The sequence below is a fragment of the Linepithema humile genome, chromosome 4 (genome assembly GCF_040581485.1).
Source record: "Linepithema humile isolate Giens D197 chromosome 4, Lhum_UNIL_v1.0, whole genome shotgun sequence".
NCBI lineage: Eukaryota > Metazoa > Arthropoda > Insecta > Hymenoptera > Formicidae > Linepithema > Linepithema humile.
In genome coordinates this window covers 14,344,238-14,363,732 of record NC_090131.1, presented here as the reverse complement: position 1 = coordinate 14,363,732, position 19,495 = coordinate 14,344,238, and the positions used below count along the sequence as shown (strand labels likewise).

The window sequence follows — 19,495 nt, the reverse complement described above, 5'->3', positions numbered from 1 at the left end:
GAATTTGTAAATAATTCTGAAGTAGAAAACGCATTGATAAAAGAAAATCCAAAAAAACTAGATTTAACACCATTGATTAAAATAAAGGTACTGCTCAACGAAACTCTGGAAGTGAATGGCATTTATGACTCCGGTTCAAACGTATCTTTGATAAACTCAAGATTGCTAAAAAAGGAGAGAAGTAATACCACTAATACAAATTTAAAAACAATCAATGGTGTTAAAAAAGCAGATGGAGTAATCACTGTAAAAATAAAAATTTTTAATATAGAAAACATGATGGATATTTTTGTTATAAATAGTGAACATTTCAATTATGATTTCCTAATTGGCTTAGATTGCATAAAAAAATTTAAATTATGCCAAAATGAAAAATTAGAAATAAAACAGAGGATAATTCCAAATCTACAAGGAGAAGAAAAAAAAAAAAACTATGATGATAAAGAAGAGAAAAACTACACAATAAATTTTAACGAACACATATAGCGTTTTCGATTATACAGGATTTGAACGACCCAAGATTGGTTAATGACGTCATTGCAACCTCTCCACCAATGAAAGACTTGCATTTATAGTAAAATAGTGATTGATCAACCCTAGATCGTTCAAACCCCGTTTATTCGAAAACGCTAATAGATAGGGAAAATTTTGAAATAGTTACGGACCACCTAGAACATGAAAAGAAAAATGGGATTGATAAACTTATAGAAAAATATGGAGCAACATTCGCAAAAAATAAATATGATATAGGAACAGTAAGAAATTATGAAGCTCACATAGATCTGTTAATTGAAAAATATCCTAGTAAAAGACCATATAGATGTACGATTGAAGACAGGAAAGAAATTGAACAACAAATTGCTAAATTACTAGAAACAAAATTAATTGAAGAATCATACAGTCCATTTGCCGCTCCGGTAACCTTGGCATACAAACGAGAAGAGAATAAAAAAACAAGATTATGTACAGATTTTCGGGACTTAAATAAAATAGTAGTGCCTCAATCACAACCATTCCCCTTGATCGAAGATCTTATGGAGAAAACAAGAGACTGCAAGTACTTTTCCACGTTAGACATAAACTCAGCATTTTGGGCAATACCTTTGAAGATTGAAGATAGAGAAAAAACAGCATTTGTGACACAAGAGGGTCATTTTCAATGGACTTGTCTACCATTTGGGTTGAAAACCTCGCCAGCAATTTTCCAAAGGATTCTGAGTAACATTAAAAGAAAATATAAACTCGCGGACTTTGTAGTCAATTATATCGACGACATACTAGTTTTTTCGGAAACATTTGCTAAGCATATTGAACACTTGACAAAATTATTAGAATCAATAAAGAGTGAAGGTTTCAAATTAAAGTTTTCAAAATGTGCATTTGCAAGGAATTGGGTAAAATATTTGGGGCACATAATACAAAACAATTCAATACGCCCATTAAAAGACAACCTAGTATCAATAAGAAAGTTTCCTACACCAAAAACACAAAAAAACGTTAGACAATTCCTGGGAAAGATAAACTTCTACAATAAATACGTAAAAAACAATGCAATTATCTTAGACCCACTACATAATCTGCTAAGGAAAAATCAACAATTTATTTGGACGGAAGATTGTCAGACATCATTCGACAAAATAAAAGATCTTCTTTGTCATCAACCAATTTTAGGGATATTTGATCCAAAGTTACCAATAAACATATACACGGATGCTAGTTTGAAAGGAATAGGAGCAATTTTAAAACAACCACAAATAAATGGAGAAGAAAAACCAATCGCATACTTTTCAAAAAAACTTAATGATGCTCAAAAGAAAAAAAAAGCCATTTATCTGGAATGCCTAGCTATAAAGGAAGCTGTAAAATACTGGCAACATCGACTCATAGGACAAAAATTTACAGTTTTTTCAGACCACAAGCCATTAGAAAATATGAATATAAAATCTAGAACCGACGAAGAACTGGGTGAATTGACATATTATTTATCTCAATACAACTTCAACATAAAATATTCACCAGGAAAATATAACCTAGAAGCAGACTGCTTAAGCAGAAACCCGGTTTTAGAACCAAATGAAGACGAAGATGAACAGCTAAAAATTGTAAACCTCATAACATCAGAAGAAATTATCAGCGACCAAGAAAAAAACGAAAATCTGCAGATTGAAAAGGAAAAAATGATACAAAAGGATAAAATACACTATAAAAAGAAAAGAAAAAAAGAAAAGATTGTACTATCAGAAAAACTTAGTATAGAACTCATAAAAAAAATTCATGAGCACTATTGCCACATAGGTATAGAACAAATGAAAAACAAAATTAGCCCTTTTTACACAAGCAAAAATTTACTGCTGAATATAAAAAAAATATGTAAAAACTGCACAATATGCATACAAAATAAATCTAGAGGTCAAGATAAATATGGCCTGATGTCTCATTTAGGACCAGCGGAACGACCGTTCGAAATTATATCAATAGACACAATTGGAGGATTTGGAGGATCAAGATCAACAAAAAAATACCTGCACCTACTAGTCGATCATTTTACCAGATACGCCTGGATATTGACATCAAAAACTCAGAGTGCCAATGATTTTATAAAATTAGCAAAAAAAATTACGAAAGACGAAAAGATTGGCATGGTACTAACAGACCAATATCCAGGAATAAATTCAAAGGAATTTAAGAATTTTCTAGAAGAAAAAAAAATACCATTGATCTTCACAGCAGTAAACTCACCTTTCTCCAACGGGCTCAACGAAAGATTAAACCAGACATTGATAAATAAAATAAGATGCACAATAAATGAGAGGAAAAAAAAATTGCATGGACGACAATTGCCCAAGAATGCACAAAAAGATATAATGAAACAGAGCATACAGTCACAAGATTTACACCAAAATACTTACTGGAAGGGGAAAACACGACAATTTTACCAAAAAAATTAAAACAGGAGAAAACACAAAGCGACCTACAGAAAGACAGAAAACTCGCTTTTCACAGGACAAAACAATCACACAACTACAACAAAAAGATATTCGACAAAAGCAGAAAACAACTGGAACTCAAGGCTGGAGACATGGTTTTTGTAAAAAACAGTAACAGACTGAACAGGAAAAAGTTAGATGAGCTGAAGATCGGCCCATACAAAATCTTAAAGAAAATATCAAATTCCATATACGAAATAGACACTGGACACAAAAAAACAGAGTCAAACATGTTTCACATAACGAAACTAACACCAGCACCCGTTACGGATGAATAAAGAAAACTACATTGGTCATCTATAAGGAGTGAAAACAAATTTTTACAAAATTTTGTCCCCAAGCGGGGAGATGTAAAGAAAGTACGGGGTACTTCCTTTTTAATTATCCCGCGCACGCTTACGGCGCGCAGGGAAAATAGGCTTCTACACACACAAGGAGAGAGGGAGAAAAGTAAGAAAGAGGAGTAGGAGAGAAGTAACCACGTGTAAGGAGTAATGTATAAAAGTGACGAGTGTAAAGACTGTAATTGGGGAAAAGACAGAGTGAATAATTGACATTTAATGTCGTTTCTCTTTTTACAGGTAAGCTCAATAAATAGTTGTAAGTAAGAACAAGAATAAGATGTGTAAAATAAAAGAAATGCTCTTTTTACAGGAGAAACTCAGTGGTGTTATTGTTCCTGTCTTTACCTAATTAGTATTTAGTAGAGAGAATAAAAAACTCTTATATATATAATATAAATATGTGTAAGTTCGCACGAATTACATTATTCTCTGGGAACGGATGTCTTTTGAGACATTATTATGGACGTCTTTGGGTCATACCACAGATGTCCTCGGGCCGTACCACAGACATCCTGGGGACATTTTATGGATGTTCCCAGGACATCTTCAAAACATCTTATCTCTCATAAAGATGTAGACAATATTTTGGAACGTCCATAAAACGTTCTCTGGACGTCCTTTCGACGTCCAAAAACTGACGTCATAAAATGGACATCTGAGGACATATGTGGTACGTCCCGAAGACGTCCATGTGTTGTGTGGGTATAAATCAGATATTGTCAAAAATTATTTTAAGAATATCTTATTTATAAAAGATTGGTAAATAAAAATATGCAACAAAAATGAATGAAATAATGAGACAACAAAGGACTTTTTGAAATTTTTTAATTTGGAAATACATAATTTACCGTTCAATATAACAGAATCGTTAAAAAAATTTGAAACATTGTGGTTTATAATTACAGAAAAACAGGTCATAACAATTCTTTACACGTTTTCACGTCACAAAATTATTCGCTCACGCTACGAACCGACTAAAACAAATGCAGTCTACAAACTTCGATTGGTATTTGTTTCTGATTGTTGCTTAAGATAGTCAGTATAACATAGAAAAGCATTCAGTAAGCATCGATTTCCATTTATAACTTCTCGTTTCAATAATTCATTATCATGGGCAGAAAAAGCAAAGAAACAAATCTAGAAGTTAGGAAATTAATTATTTTTTACTGGAAAAATGGTAAATTTTAAGAGAATTTGGAAGTATTGTTTGAAAAAGTTATTCGACAGTGCGATCAGGGTCGCGTTTGTAAAATTTGTGCCCAGAGGCTTGTGATCTTTGAGCGCCTCGATCTAGCCTCCCTCCCCCAATGAGTAAACAGTAAATAATTAACACTTTAAATATTAATATAATTCTACCAAAATACACTTAAGAAGATAATTAAAAATGGAACATTTTTGTAAAAGTGTAAAAGATAAAGAAACATTAAATAAAAATAAAAATTATACCTGCAAAATCACACCTAAAAAATAAAAACTTAATTAAAATCTGAAAAATTAAAATATTAAGTTAAAATCTGAAAATAATTATAGATAAAAAATTAAAATTTTTATGACGCTACATCAAATAGCATGTTAAAAAACTTTCTTAAAAGCATTAACCAGATATACATATACATATCAAATATATAAATATAAAAGATAAAGAAACATTAAATAAAAATCTGAAAAATCATACCTGACAAATTACACCTAAAAAATAAAAGCGTTTAATAAAAATTTAGGAAATATTTATTTTGTTTTAGGAAACTATTCTTCATTTTTCATTGTCATAATATATCATTGTTCGATAACCTAAAACAAATAAATGTGAATATTGTCGAATTGGAAATTTTATTTTGTACATTTATATTCATATTGTACATTTATTGAAGATTCCATTTGCATCGTTTTATATAAGAGATCGACTACAACGGTAATCGTAATTATGTAAGAAATTGAAAAAACATTCATATCTCTTAAGTGATAAGTAGATAATCGCAAAAGAATACAAATGAAATTTTCAAATAAACGGAACATTTTTTTATCGAAAAATAAATAGAGGAAAATATATGTAACAATATATAACAAAATAATTTAAAATAGAATTAACAATAATTTGTTTTATATTACCTTTTTATATATTTTTTTATATATATTGCCCTCTTAATTTTTCACCGAAATAATACACAAAATAACATAAAACAGAAATAATATTAAATAAAAGGAAGATGTATCCTCATCATTCCTTTGAACTCGATATTTCAATTATAAAAATTAATATAATAATTTATTTGCTATCAAGATGTCAATATAAAGACGTTTAAACGTTTAAAAAATTTATGGAAAATTTTAAAAATTTTATTTGAAAAGAGCAAAGTATCTTATAAAACTATGGAAAACTTTCCTATCGTGAAAGTTATTTTCTATATATTTAAACATCTATATATTAATTTAAACATCTATATATTTCTATATATTAAACATCTAAACGCCTTACTTTCAATATAATGCTTTATTTGCGGAAGAAATTTCTTTCGTTTTTCGAAAGAAAATCTTGCTGTTTGCCCACCCAAAGTTTTGTCATTTTCTTTGTCATCGACAAACTGCAAACTCACTGTCAAAGCAGAAGTTTCAATATTTATCAATGCACAGAAATAAAAAAAATACAAAATTTATACAAAATTGTTTAATCCTGCCTAACAAAAAATTCTATCTAATAAAACAATTCTATCTAATAGAAAATCCTACCTAATAAAAGATGTAGATATCTGAAAACTCGTGTAAATCAAATAAACCGAGAAACGCGGATAGAGATAATGATTTAACGATTAACGATTTAATTTATAAGTATCGATTTAATATCACGTTATACGCATTTTCGTGTACGCAAATGACATCTTTCACTTGAGAGAATTCCGAGGATAACGACCTCGGCGTTTTTCGAGTGATGCTTAGCGCAGAGCTCAGCTCAGTTATCGCTATTTGCATCGAAAATCCGAGAGTGATTGTCTCGATGTTTCTCGCAGGACGCTAGCGCAGAGCTCGGCTCAGTTTCCGCTAGTTGCGTCCGAAATTTGTATTAATAGTCGACCATTGTTCAATGTTCGATCATATCAATGTTTCGAGATCCGTGCTCGACCATCATCAATGGGACCACGAATTTCGAAAGTCCATGCTCAACCATGGGATCAACACTGGAACTACCGATGATTAACATATACCAACTTCTATTTCTTTTTTCTTTTTTTATAAAAAGTGATAAAGAGAAAAAGTACATTAATCAATTAAATTATTTAACACAATGCAACAAGTCACAGAAAAAAATCTCTACAAATACATTATAAATTTAAATAATTATTCTAAAAAGAATAAACCGGTCATTTTGACCGCTTTGGTAGTTTTAGTGTTAAGCCATAGGACCACGGATGCATGGGTAGGCTGGAAAGATTGCGAAGAAATTGACGTATAGCAAGAATAAATATATATTTCAAAATTGTAAATAAATTGTTAATAAAAAATGCACTCCTTTTTTATTAAACTGGAACAATACAGGCGCGCGCTGCGCGCGTGCACTTATTATAGTAATTTAATAATTAAAAAATCTAAATATTTAGATAAATTTTTTTTATTTTAAATAACCGTCAAAATAACCTTTGCTATCAAGCTATCAAACTATGGCTGCGTTCCCATTTCGTCTCACTCACAAGGGAACGTTCACAAGTGTCCCCCCCCCCCCCGATTTGATTCTCATTGAAATATGTTGTAAAACATACAATTTGAGGAGACACGTATTTTTTTATAGCTGCCCTATCTCAAATTTAAGGGGTGAAACACCCCTTTGAAAAAAAAACGGTTTTTTTCTTTGTGTGTAACTATCGCCAAAACCGTAGGAGATATAAAAAAATGTTTCAAATAGAAGTTGTAGGGCTTGTAATGGGCTATATAACTGTGTAGTTGGATTTTCAAAAAATGTTATTTTTTTTAATTTACCCCCACCCCTTGTTATTATTTTTTTGAATTTCAAAATTTTTGTAATGACAAAAGTTGTAGCATTTTTTACGCTGAATTCAACCATATATGATTTTATTATGTTCCGAAATCGCATCTTTCAAAAATGAGTCATCAAGTATCACATTATATGTGTCGCGCTGCATGACGCATCGTTTATATCGCACTTGTGTTGTGCAATAGTCGCAAAATGAATATAAAAATGACATACAATATGTTATCACATATTTGAGGAAGAAAAATTTGCTAAAATTGTTGCTAAAACATCCCTTCCACATTACATTCTTATAGATAATCACTGCATTTCGTGCGCAGCGCGTTGTTATATGCAAGTTAGCTATACATGTGTATACAAAATGTAAATATTATTTAATCATAAATTAAGAAAAACAAGTATAAATATATTATTAATTTGAAAACATCACGTTTGAGAGACGTGATTTTACACGAAAGATTAGATTATGTAATCATAAGTTAATAATAAACAAGTGTGAATGGAAGCTATAAATGCGTACAAGAGGCCTACATTCATAGTCTGTGAAACGAACTTGGTGAAATCGTATCTGCAACTGTTTTTCTTTTCTTAAATTTAATTTTCGGGAAAAGAATTATCAATTAAAATGATTATCAATCCACTCAACGTTGCTAGACTTTTACTAACATCAATAACTACTATGTATCTTATGGAAACGCCAGTAAATAAAGCCGAAATAGAATTAAAAGAAAATATTCAGAAGTTAATATTGGAGAATATTCATCAATTTAACGGATTAGAAGTGACAGAAGAAACATCGCTTGATTATGAAGAACCTGATAAATTGCATACTTTTGAAATTATTGAAGAAAATGAGGAAGCATGGAATGAAGATAATTCAAATTCTCACAATTGGCAATGCCATGATGACGACAATTTTAATGTTTCTTACAAAAGGCGAGCTGTTGAATATTGGCGGCAGTCGGACAAAGAAAATCGTCCTTTCAAGTCAGTACAACACACATTTAGAAGAATTTCATCTGTACGTCAATTGAGGCGATGGGAAGAACAGTTAGAGCACGGTGGAAATCGTCTTGAAAAATTATCTCATATTTCCAAAGCTACTCATGATAAATTTAATGTAGCTGTGCAGACAGGACTAATAATTCATGATGTTGATATAAAAAGATGGGCCTTGGAAGCTCAAAGAGAAATAGGAGATTTAGATCCTGTATTTCAAGCATCTCCTAGTTGGCTATTACGATTTAAAAAGTCTCATCGAATTGTGTCCAGAAAAATAACAAAATTCATTACAAGAAAAACGTTAGAAGATTCTCATAATATACAAAGAGAAGCCGAAAATTTTGTAACCGTAGTAAAACCTCTCATTGAACGATTTGGATTGGAAAATGTATATAATACAGATCAAAGTGGATTTCAATTAGAAATCCACTCTGGAAGATCACTATCTGACCAAGAAATGAAGACAATAGACCGTGTGGTGCAGTCAGTATCATCAACTACACATTCGTACACTATTCAACCAACAATTTCTTGTGATGGAAAATTACTGTCACCTTTGTTTATCGTATTACAAGAACATAGTAGTACTTTTGAGCCTAGAGTACAAGAAAATTTATTCAGAGCATCAAATATTATTGTAACTGCTTCGAAATCCGGTAAAATGACATCAGGTATGAGATAAATTTTAGCTTTTTATATCTTATAATATATTTTAATCTTATATAAAAATATTATTATAATTATAATTATTATTCACACTTTTCTTTCTATTTTATAGATCATTTTAAAAAATGGTTGGAAGAAGCTTATTTTCCAAATGTAGGTCGCGATAGTGTTCTTCTTATGGATTCATGGAGCGGGCAATGTCCAGCAATTGTTACTGATTTAACACCAATGGAAAAACAAGTTACTACTATGGTAATACCGAAAGGAACTACAGGAAAAATACAGCCGTTGGATGTTTACGGGTTTAGAATCTGGAAAAACTTTGCAAGAAGATTTTCGGATACTGTTCTATTATTGAATTATGATCAAGAGACACGGCAGTGTCTCGCGCCAAGTTCACGCGCAGCGCAAGACCGACCGTGTCTCTTTACGCGAGACCGAAAGTTGAGACGAGCCGAGATTATCGGATCTCAGTAATGCCTGAGCCGATCGATTTAAAAATAGGCTCAATCGATAGCGCATACCCAAAATATATAATAAAAGTGTGCTTGTTTTTGCTCTATATGCTGTATAAATAAAGATATTAAAGTTTAAAGTCGAAATGTCATGAAAACTATGAAAATTATTTCAGTCGTCTGGGATGTACTTTATAAATTCTTGCCGATAGATGGCTAGTATCTCAGATGTACACATATCGGCATGTATCGCCGGCAACGCATGCGCAAGCCATGTACATGCGAAGCGCGGAGCTCACATGTACAATGTGACTTGCGCATATATGCGGTAATCCTTCCATTCCTGCTGCTGCTGCTGTTTGTGTATCAAATCTGACCACACAGCGGTATACGTGTGTGAAGTAAAATATATGTAATACTCCTACATTGCTGATTGTGCTTGAGAGTTTCGAAAAATATTACGGTGCGGATGATATTTGTTTCCCACTCTAGAGCAGACTCTGTGCGTTGTGCGCAAGCGTTGTACCTATACATATATCCCGTACGCAGGCTACAGACGTCGCGCACGTGCAGAACGGCCAAATCGTGGTAATATAATGTAATATCTGCTAGTTTCTATTTTTCATTGTCCTTATTGTCAGTATAAATTGTGAACATGTTAAAAATAATTATATGTAGTATATTGTTTTTAAATAACTACTCAAATGAATAATACGTACTAACATATTTAATTAATTATCTAACTCATGTACTCAATGTATTTGAATATCGTTTTTGAATGCCACTTATAAATTGCAAATTTAATTTAACTATGTAATACGAGTTTGTAATTCTATTTATAACAACTATAATTAAATTATTTATTAAACTGAAAGAGATGATAATAGGTCAGGGCCTAATAGAGACTAAATGAAATAGATAATTATAAACGTTGTAATATATACAGGGTGTCCCATTTAACTTGAGACAACTAAATATTTCGAAAAATAAGCATTGTACGAAAAAATGTCCCAAATAAACTTTTAATATTATCAAGGGGGACGTCTGCCTGTGTAAAAATTAACCTGCCGCCCCTTGGAGGTGGGGCGGGTGGCAACTTTGAAATTTCAAATGGGAACCCCCATTTTTTATTGCAGATTTGAATTCCTTGGAAAAAAATACGTAAGTTTTGTCCGAGACATTTTTTCGAATCGTGATAGATGGCGCTGTAATCAGTGAAAATTAGTTTTTGCCATTTTCTCTCACCATCGGGGTGCTTTATTTTGGTGAGTCCCCTCGCCTCTCACTATTCAATTACAATAAATGCTCGAAATGATGACTTTCCATTTCGATGCATTTATTAACTCGAGCTTGGAATGCTTGTACACATGTAGAAAGTGTATCTGGCGTTATTTGTGCGCAAGCATATCTAATACGTTCCACCATGTTTTCTCGAGTATTTGATACTTTTGTATACACTTTTTCTTTAAGGTAACATAAAATTATTTCAACTTTCAAAATTATTTTAAAATTATTTCAACTTTCTTCTCTAAAGATAAATAATCCATTATTTATTTGCTGACATAAAGAACGCGTCCGTAAAACAAGTAGCTAGCGTACGTATTACTGAAATTTACTTGACTTGAAATTTAAAGAATCCAGTTATTGAAGAATTGTTCTGACTTAATTTCTTTCATTTATTTTGTTTCTCCTTTTCAGTATTTTCAGTATTTCAGAAATTTACTACATATGTAGATGCCTCATAGTTTTGTTACGCTAGCTACTTGTTTTTTTACGGACGCGTTCTTTATTTCAGCAAATAAATAATGGATTATTTATCTTTAGAGAAGAAAGTTGAAATAATTTTGAAAGTTGAAATAATTTTATGTTATCTTAAAGAAAAAGAGTATACAAAAATACCAAATACTCGAGAAAACATGGTGGAACGTATTAGATATGTTTGCGCACAAATAACGCCAGATACACTTTCTACATGTGTACAAGCATTCCAAGCTCGAGTTAATAAATGCATCGAAATGGAAAGTCATCATTTCGAGCATTTATTGTAATTGAATAGTGAGAGGCAAGGGGACTCACCGAAATAAAGCACTCCGATAGTGAGAGAAAATGGCAAAAACTAATTTTCACTGATTACAGCGCCATCACGATTCGAAAAAATGTCTTGAACAAAACTTACGTATTTTTTTCCAAGGAATCCGAAACTGTAATAAAAAATAGAGGTTCCTATTTAAAATTTCAAAGTTGCCACCCGCCCCACCCCCAAGGGGCGGTGGGGGCGGGTTAATTTTTATACAGCCAGACGTCTCCCTTGATAATATTAAAAGTTTATTTGGACATTTTTTCGTACAATGCTTATTTTTCGAAATATTTAGTTGTCTCAAGTTAAATGGGACACCCTGCATAGAGAAGAAAATGATTGGATTGAAGCTGATGATGCTTCAATTAGAAAAACACAATGGCCTAGAAACAATATACTTATAGAATTTTGTATTTTTGTAACTTAATTAATTAAAGAGGACCGTCGTATGCTGTATACTGAAAGTACGACTGGGGTGATAATGGGCCGTCTTTAGCAAAATCTAACTGATATTTCATTATTTTAGCTTTAAAAAACACTGTCGTATATATATCATTAAAAAAAAAATATCTATCAATTACCTTTTTTTAAAAAAAAGGTAAAATAAAGGTGCCAAGTACACGCTCTTGTCACAATCAAAACAAATTACTAAAAAAAAAAAAATAATATCTCAAAAAATAACCTTTTCAAAAAAAAAAGGTAAAGAAAAAAGCGCCAAGTACACGCTCTTGTCACAACTAAAACAAAACAGTATTGTTTTACATTTTAAAAAAATTGCCGTATATATTAAACCTATCAAAAAACCAGTCGTATATATTACCCTTTCAAAAAAAGCTGTCGTACATATTAAAACCTTTCAACAAGTAATGCTGTTGTGTATATTAAAACTATAAAAAAATATGATATCAGGAAATGACGCCAAGTGGGATTAAAGAACTATGAAAAAAGTTGTACACTATTTCTATAAAACTTTTGTACATAAAGCTGTCGTATATATTAAAAAAAAATCTAAAAAAATGCTGTCGTACATATATTATTATATTGCATACTATATTTCACCATATTTTACATATACTATACTATATATATTATATATATTATTACATATACTATACAATATATATTATTTATAATATTACATATACTATATATATTATAAAAAATTAAACTCATAAATAAAAAAAATTAAAAAAATATTAAAAAAATTTAATTAAAATAAATAAATATTTATTAAAAAACGCAAAAAAACTTGGCGTTGCTACACCTCAAAATATTATAAAGCAAAAAAATTAGTAATAATATAACAATTGACGATTAATTGACATAATGTAATAAGTTGACATCATGTAAGTTAACATGTAGTTTACTGTAGCAACGCCAAGTTTTTTTGCGTTTTTTAATAAATATTTTTTTATTTTAATTAAATTTTTTTAATATTTTTTTAATTTTTTTTATTTATGAGTTTAATTTTTTATAATATATATAGTATATGTAATATTATAAATAATATATATTGTATAGTATATGTAATAATATATATAATATATATAGTATAGTATATGTAAAATATGGTGAAATATAGTATGCAATATAATAATATATGTACGACAGCATTTTTTTAGATTTTTTTTTAATATATACGACAGCTTTATGTACAAAAGTTTTATAGAAATAGTGTACAACTTTTTTCATAGTTCTTTAATCCCACTTGGCGTCATTTCCTGATATCATATTTTTTTATAGTTTTAATATACACAACAGCATTACTTGTTGAAAGGTTTTAATATGTACGACAGCTTTTTTTGAAAGGGTAATATATACGACTGGTTTTTTGATAGGTTTAATATATACGGCAATTTTTTTAAAATGTAAAACAATACTGTTTTGTTTTAGTTGTGACAAGAGCGTGTACTTGGCGCTTTTTTCTTTACCTTTTTATAAATTTACATCAGCGAAATAATATTATAAAATTGCAATCTTTAATACACAATCAGTTATAATCTCCTCGATATCAAAATTTATTTAAATATTCATGGTTTAAAAGTGGATATACGAATGAAAGACCAGAAACATTTAAAAATCCAGTAGAATTTAGTTTTGAACAAACATCAAGCACATGTGACATTGAAGATTGCAATGATATAGCTGTAATACAATGTTCTTGGTGCGGAAAATCATTATGTTTAAAACATTTTTTTATAGAGTATCATTATTGTAACATCTATAACGGGTGTGACTAAATTTAATATATATAGCTTTAATAACAATTTTAGTAAACTTTTCTTCCTCAAATATGTGATAACATATTGTATTTCATTTTTATATTTATTTTGCGACTATTGCACAACACAAGTGCGATATAAACGATGCGTCATGCAGCGCGACACATATAATGTGATACTTGATGACTCATTTTTGAAAGATGCGATTTCGGAACATAATAAAATCATATATGGTTGAATTTAGCGTAAAAAATGCTACAACTTTTGTCATTACAAAAATTTTAAAATTCAAAAAAATAATAACAAGGGGTGGGGGTAAATTAAAAAAAATAACATTTTTTGAAAATCCAACTACACAGTTATATAGCCCATTACAAGCCCTACAACTTCTATTTGAAACATTTTTTTATATCTCCTACGGTTTTGGCGATAGTTACACACAAAGAAAAAAACCGTTTTTTTTCAAAGGGGTGTTTCACCCCTTAAATTTGAGATAGGGCAGCTATAAAAAAATACGTGTCTCCTCAAATTGTATGTTTTACAACATATTTCAAGGAGAATCAAATCGGGGGGGGACACTTGTGAACGTTCCCTTGTCAGTGCAGTATCCAGCAAAATGGCGGCCACTGGACCAAATTACTGGACCAAATATTTGATAATTAGGACAAAATGATTTAACTCTCATTACCAAATATTTGGTACTTAGGACGAAATAATTTAGCTCCCATTACCAAATATTTGGTAATTAGGACGAAATGATTTAGCTCCCATTACCAAATATTTGGTAATTAGGACGAAATGATTTAGCTCCCATTACCAAATATTTGGTAATTAGGACGAAATAATTTAGCTCCCATTGCCAAATATATGGTAATTAGGACGAAATGATTTAGCTCCCATTGCCAAATATTTGGTAATTAGGACGAAATGATTTAGCTCCCATTGCCAAATATTTGGTAATTAGGACGAAATGATTTAGCTCCCATTACCAAATATTTGGTAAATATTTACTTGAATAAAAAAAATCATTTACTTGATTCTAATAAATATTTACTTGATTCTAATAAATATTTACTTGATTCTAATAAATATTTATTTGATTCTAATAAATATTTACTTGATTCTAATAAATATTTACTTAATTTATTAGAATAATTATTTAATATATTTATTAAATATATTATCAACTTTTTAAACACTATTTTTGATGCATGATTAGCATTATGATATAATTTTAATGTAATAAATTCTTGAACATAAAATAAATTCTAAATTATTGTGGAATAGCAATTAAAATATACAAAATATACAGGCCAATAAAATTAATATCAAAAATTATAAGATGCGATAAAATATTTAAATGGAAAGTAGATAAAAAATTATTTTTTTATGTGAACAAAATAATTACAACAAATAAGATTTGCATGTGATTTATAAACGTTTATAGATTTCAAATTTTAAGTAGCAATTCCAAATTATATTAAACTGTTTTAAATTAAAAAAAGACTTTTAATTTGTTAAATTTTTAGGGGAAAGAAGCAAACTTAGTCTTATATATATCACTTAACGTTTTTCGTTACACGTGTGCAAGCAATACAAAACAGCAGTGAACCAGGCGTACCAACAAAAAGAGAAACTAAAAGAGTAGCATAAAACCAGCTAAATCGCCGTAGCCCGCAAAAAATAAAAATATATAACTATGATATGCATGTGTATATTATGATATTCCTACACTTCCTCTATCAGAATACACGCATGCATGTTAAAACATATGTGATTGCCCGTGTTTAATTTCCTGTAAGGCTTAGTGAATGAACGCAGTTGAGGTGTTTATCCTTCACCAAAGATTTTGTTAGTATGTCTGCTGTATTTTCATTTGTAGGAATAAACTTTGTGTCGATTAGACCTTTGCTTTGGGCATCTCTAGAAAAGTGCCATCTTATTTCTATATGCTTACTTCTTTGGTGAAGCATATGTTCTTTACTCAATACAATTGCGCTTTGATTATCGCATAAAATAGTTGTTGGATCGCAGACATATTTATCGCCGTATATAGCTTTAATCAATCTACGTAAATGAATAGTTTCTTTCGTTGCCTCGGAAAGGGCAACGTACTCTGCTTCCATTGTTGACAGTGCGACCGATGTTTGTTTCCTTGAGAACCAACTAATTGGTCCTCCAGCTAGTATATGTACATTCCCCGAGCAGGATTTGCGATCATCTTGGTCGCCTGTCCAATCTGCATCGGTATATACATATAATGGTTTTCCAGTTTTTCGGTATATTATTTTATAGTCAACAGTTTGCTTTAGATATCGTAATACGTGTTTTGCGCATTTCCAATGTTGTACTCTGGGGTTTAAGTTGTATTTACTTAAAGCTCCTACAGTGAATGAAATATCGGGTCTTGTTGTATTAGCCAAATAAAGAAGACTACCTATTAACTCTCTATACGGTTTATCTTGTATTTCGCCTTTTTCATCTAAAGTCTCTGTTTCTTTCGTTAACTTAATACCCGAAGATAGAGGAGTAGACACAGAGTTGCATGAACTCATTCCAAATCGTTCAATTATTTCATTTATATATTTTCTTTGTGAAATTTTTATTGTTCCTGTGTCGTCATCTCTTTCAACTTGCATTCCCAATATTTCACTCACAGGCCCTAAATCTTTCATTTTAAAGAATTGACTTAATTCTAACTTCACTTTGTTTAAGACTTCTATCGATTTTGACGCCAACAACAAGTCGTCTACATATACAACCACTATTACATTATAACCATTAATATTACCGTTATAAACACAAGGTTCTATTTCAGATGCACTAAGCCCGATTTCTTTCAGCCTCTTGCTAAGTTTCTGTTGCCATGCTCGGCCAGATTGTTTTAAACCATAGATCGGGCGGCGCAAACGACATATCTTATTACTATTGTTTTCAAACATAGGAGGTTGGCTCATGTATACAGTTTCTAATAGATCACCTTGTATATACGCTGTAATTACTTCCATTTGATGTACATGATAACCCATTTCTACACTAATCGCTAAAAGTGTCCTTATTGTTTGTATTCGAGCAACTGGAGCGTAAACTTCTACATAATCAATGCCATATTTTTGTTTACATTCTCGTGCGACTAATCTTGCTTTGTATCTATCTATTTCTCCGTTTTGAAATCTTTTTATGTGAAAGACCCATCTACATGAAATTATTCTCATATCTGGAGTTTTATCAACCAAATCCCATGTATTACATTCTAACAGTGAATTATATTCATCTTTCATGGCATTTAACCATGTTTCTTTGTCGGATCTTTCTAAGACTTCCTCTATCGTGTTAGGATCTCTGTTTGATATGCCTATTGCAACATTTGCCATGTGATACTGTTTCTTAGGACGTCCTGGATTACCAGTTCTCACAATTTTAGGCCTACTGCGAGATCTTTTGCTATGCTCAGGAGTTGGCAATTCTCCATTCAGTGTGTCACTTGCATCTTCGTACGTGCTAACATCTAACGGATCGTTTAGATTTTCTAACTCACTACTTTCTTCTATTTCTACATTTTCTTTATTTCCTACGCTCTCTAATGTTTCAGTCTCATCTATAACGTTTGTTTTCGACAATAACTCTATATCTATAGTTTCTACTTTATTATCATTTGTCACTTCAATAAATCTAACGTCCCTACTTTTAATTATTCTTGTTGTACCGGGAATCCATAATCTATAAGCCTTTGCTTCGCTAGAATAACCGACAAAAATTGCTTTTTCTCCTTTCGGATCAAATTTTGTGATGCCTGGTCCTTTCTTTAAAAATGTTGCATGTGAGCCAAATATCTTTAAGAACTTAACGTTAGGCTTGTTACCTGTCCACAATTCATATGGAGTTATGCTGTTATTTGCTTTGGCAGGGCATCTATTCCGTAAAAACGCCGCCGTATTAACGGCTTCAGCCCATAATCCTTTAGGTACATTTGATTGTATTAACATTGCCCGTGCCATTTCAACAATTGTCCTATTCGCGCGTTCCGCTACTCCATTTTGCTGTGGTGTGTATTCCACAGACAATTGTCTCCTAATACCCTGACTTTCTAAGTAATCGTTAAATTCTTTACTCACATATTCTTTAGCGTTATCACTCCGTAATTTAGTTATTTTACGACCAGTTTCTTTTTCAACGCGTAATTGATATTTTTTGAATTCTTCCAAAATATCACTGCGTGATTTTAAAAATACTATTTCTACGTATCGTGTTTTGTCGTCGATAAAGGTTGCAAAATATCGTGCATTTCCAAAAGACTTTACATTCATAGGCCCGCATATGTCTGTGTGCACCAATTCTAAAACATTTTTTGCTCGAGTACCTTCACCAAACGGTAGCACATGAATTTTTGCTTGATCGCATATCCCGCATGATAATTTTTGACTATGTTGCGGAAAATACAAACCGTAAACTCTATTTTTGTCCGATAATTCCTTTAAATCCTGATAATTTAAATGACCATACCTTTCGTGCCATAGTATCAATTTGAAGTTAGAAACATTATTAACATTGAAAGCTTTTTGATTTGTATCCTCTTTAACAACATACATTCTATTTCTCCTAGTGGCTATAAATACTAATGAGTTATCTGGCCTTGTAATATATGCGTTATTCTCGGTGAATTTTACTTTAAATTTCTTTTCAGTTATTGCTGAAACTAATAACAAATTGTTTCTTAACCCGGGTACATATAATACGTTAGTTAATTTTACTGATTTTACTCTATCATGCAGCTTAATATTAAGTCTCACAGTCCCTGTTCCGTGCGATATTATGTTCTCTTTTCCGGCTGTACTTATATTACTAAGTGGTCCATTAGTTACAGTCTCAAACGCGTTCTTATTGTTACACATATGTGATGTTGCATCACTATCTAAGCACCATTCGTCTTTTTCTGCTGAACACACCAGAGCTGAAACTGCGATCAACGAGTCTTCTTCATCTTTTGCTTTTTCTGCTTGATTTGCCGAGCTATTTTTCTTTTTGAGTCGACAATGATTTGCCTGATGCCCATACTTGCCACAATTGAAACAATTTCCATCAAATTTCTTCTTATTTTGGTCCCACTTCATTGACTTTTTATTTGCAGATGCAGATGCTCCCTTGTGTGTACTCTGTTTCCGGGAAACCAGTGCCGAAGTTGTTCCATCCTCTTTATTAATGCATCCTTGGCGTCTTGCCTCTTCTTCTATAATTTTACCTTTTATGAAATCTATCGCTGGTATTTGATCTCTTGATTCAATGGCTACGCAGAAGTTTTCATAATCTTCAGGTAGGCTATTTAATAACATTATTGATTGCAGCTCAGGCGGAATTTCTATTCCTGCGTCTTCTAATAGATTAATTTTCTCTTGAAATACATTTATGTACTGCGACATTGAATCGGAAGAGTTTTTCCTTAGGTTATATAACTGTCTGTATAACACTGCTTTCCTTACGGGGCCCTTTGAACTATGAATTTTTCCTAATTTATCCCATGCCTGCTTTGAAGTTGTAGCTCTTCTTATATGTCCTAATTCTGTTTTTGATATGCTCAACGTGATGAGTGCGAGCGCTTTCTCATCTTTGTTTGTCCAATTTATTATTTGTACCTTCGTTTCAGGTCTTGTGATTTCACCGCTGGTGTAGCCCCAGAGATCATTGAAAATCAATACGCTCTTCATTTGCATTCTCCATGCCTCATAGTTTCCCTCGGCCAACTTCTCAATGTGCTGTATGCTG

The 19,495-nt window shown here is 31.3% G+C and overlaps 1 protein-coding gene across 1 annotated transcript; it reads left to right on the top strand.

Annotated features, from left to right (window-relative positions):
- The first annotated feature begins 7,599 nt into the window (after window positions 1–7,599).
- Window positions 7,600–9,899, top strand: LOC136999734 (uncharacterized). Its single transcript, XM_067354362.1, has one exon. The coding sequence runs from the start codon at window positions 7,939–7,941 to the stop codon at window positions 8,995–8,997; it is 1,059 nt and encodes a 352-aa protein (XP_067210463.1). The 5' UTR covers window positions 7,600–7,938; the 3' UTR covers window positions 8,998–9,899.
- The last annotated feature ends 9,596 nt before the right edge of the window (window positions 9,900–19,495 follow it).